This window comes from Alternaria novae-zelandiae, assembly GCF_023758075.1.
Source record: "Alternaria novae-zelandiae strain BMP 2774 chromosome Unknown scaffold_1, whole genome shotgun sequence".
NCBI lineage: Eukaryota > Fungi > Ascomycota > Dothideomycetes > Pleosporales > Pleosporaceae > Alternaria > Alternaria novae-zelandiae.
In genome coordinates, this window is record NW_026056961.1 from 2,802,832 (window position 1) to 2,805,483 (window position 2,652).

General features: G+C 51.8%; 1 protein-coding gene across 1 annotated transcript; it reads left to right on the forward strand.

Moving 5' to 3' along the window:
- Window positions 1–2,307, forward strand: J4E88_000921 (uncharacterized protein; the record flags this gene model as incomplete). The annotated part of the gene is made up of 3 exons (XM_049394594.1): window positions 1–578; window positions 625–1,218; window positions 1,275–2,307. 3 exons carry the CDS (start codon window positions 1–3, stop codon window positions 2,305–2,307), a joined length of 2,205 nt encoding a protein of 734 aa, XP_049260423.1.
- Between the last annotated feature and the right edge of the window lie 345 nt (window positions 2,308–2,652).

Genomic DNA, 2,652 nt, shown 5'->3' on the forward strand with positions numbered 1-2,652 from the left:
ATGTCGGCGCCAGAAACAACCATCCCGGATCGCGCATTGCACGATGCAATCATTGTCGCTCTCTCGCTCAACACTCAGTCTGAGAAAGAAGAAGCCCTGACTGTAGCGCTCAAAAGCTGGAAAAGCGATGGCGACGAAACTCGCTCTCCTCACCTGCTCGTTCACATCCTTCAGAACATGTACAAGCTCCCAGAGCTACCTACAGGCCTCAAAAACCAAGACGCTTCCGACTATGATACGCTAAGAAAGGTCTGCAAAGAGCTCAAATTCACACTACTTTTCGCGTCCGTGAAGAAATTGCTCGGCTGCAATCTCTACGTGGAAAACCGCCATTATCGGAGGTGGGAAAACAGCCGCCCTAAGATCGATCCGAAAGACGACACCTGCACCATCACCGTCGACCAGCTAAAGCTGATGCGAGTTGTGGACTTGAAAGGAAAGCCGCGTGAATTACGACTACCAGTGCGAGATACTGAAGTCACCCAGAAGGAGGCCTTCACACATGAGACTGCTAAGATTGAGATTGAGGACGGTGGCAACGAGATGGGAGGTGCGAGTGAGGCTTCGTTATTCCACCAGTAAGTTTGGCTCCTCTCTACGTGTCTGAAGCTAACTCGATCAAAGACATATCAAGACTGCGCTCGTCATCATTCCTCCACACAAATTCCGCGCCTTCGATATTCGCAACCGTTTCGCGCTCAGTCCCGAACGTAAGGGAGTCGAAGCTGCTCTCTTCATGGTCCCTGGATTCGAATATGCGAAAGCAGAGCCCATCGTCAAATTGCTCAATGAAGCTACGGAGAAAGTGCGAGCACCCGACGCAGGCCCGGCTAGTCTTCCGGAACTACGGAGGCTCTGCAAGCTTTTGCTCGAATACCACGATCCAGGCCATTACCGCAAAGAGCGACAAGTCTTCATGTGCGCCAGGTTTCCCTTGATACCCGGGGAGGTTTTGGATCAGCTGACCGCTTTGTGCATCGAGTATGGCTCCGCGGATCTGTGGCAGAAGGCTATGGAACAGCTCAGTGCCTCTTTCCAACGTCAAGTACGCGCCGATCTGACTATCGGTGCGATAGGTCGCTTGGTGTACAAGACACAAGATGCCGAGCATCTGAAGAAGGCAGATGGGCTCGTAAAGTCCCAGAATGGTATCAAAAAGAAGATGGAGATGTGTGATAGCGTCCAGGCAGCATACGACCGAGCTCGCGACGCAGACGAGTAAGTGACGACGGGCTCATCTAGCGCGGCAGTTCTAGTACTGACATTCCTTTTAGTAAGAGTGCTCAGTCAATCATACCAGCCGCCATGGTCACCTGGCGAGCCTCCATCATCCGCGATACAGTACCCGGTAGTAAATTCATCAGCCTCAGAGATTGCCTACCACTGCTTGAGAACGGTCGCGAACTCGACGACGTTTTCATCGACGACACACTTCGCTCCATGGCCCAGAACGCTGGTATCTCAGACATCGAGACCTTTCTCGAAGACGTGGCCAAACTGAAGAGCAAAATCCCAAACACCGACATCCAACGCTATTGCAACATCGTCCTCGAGTCGAGCGCTCCAATTACCGACAATATCAGGTGGTATGATTTGAGATCCGTGCGAAAGATACTGCAGCATCATCTGTCGGTGGCTGAGCCTGCGATCCGCGAGTACTGTCTCAAGAAGTTGGGTGCGCCAACGACAAAGCCAGAGGTTCGGAAAGGAAAAGTTCACGACGATGAGGTTGGAGACTTCGTTCTAATATCACAAACGTTTGGAGAGGAGGTCTTACCCCTCCTTCTCCCACACCTGGGAGGGTTCCTAAACGATCTTCCCTGGATAGTCCAACTACTCATCCAAGTCAAAGACTCGGAGGAGTGGGCTTCAGAAACCTTCCTTCCACAATTCAGCGCCACCGTCATCGAACCCGCCATCGAGCGAGCGAAATTGGTAGTCTCTAGACCAGACATACCCGTTGGCGAAATGATCCGCGATTCCTTCCCATTCCGCAAAAACATAGCGCCAGTTCGCGGCACCAATGAGGGAGACCGCGGTGTCACGATAGAGGAGTTGAAGCTGCTGATCCCGCTCCTCAAACACCTAGCACTGGATCATGTCGTGGATAGACTGGCTCAAAGAATGCTGATGGACTTTGTTGACCTTGATTTTGAGAGCTTCCGCGACGTGCTCGGCGAGGAGAAGACGGATGAGATGATTGAGAAGAAGAGGGCGATTGAAGAGGCGAAGGAGGCGAAGAAAAGGAAGGCTGCTGATGATGGTGTAAGGGGGAAGAAGAAGAAGGGAAGAGGAGGTCGGCGATGAAGATGTCATACGAGCGAAAAGATGATGAGGCAGCGAGAGGACTACGGGACAGCATAAACAGCTAGATATGCAGAGTCAACGGCAATGTAGGCGCCAGGGTGTTCATCTTTCTTCTTGATTGAGGTGAGACAGTACTCACACGTAGTCATAGTAAATTTCCAAGATTACCGGACCAAGCGTCTATTAGCTACAGGATGTGTTTCTCGGAGCGCTGGCCACCCAAGTACCGCCAGCAACCCACATCACTTACAACCCGTACGCCGTCCCGTATTCTCGGATCTGCAAACCATTAGTGATAAACCTCCACGACATGCCCTCCCTTCAACGCCCTGATTTGCTCTTTTT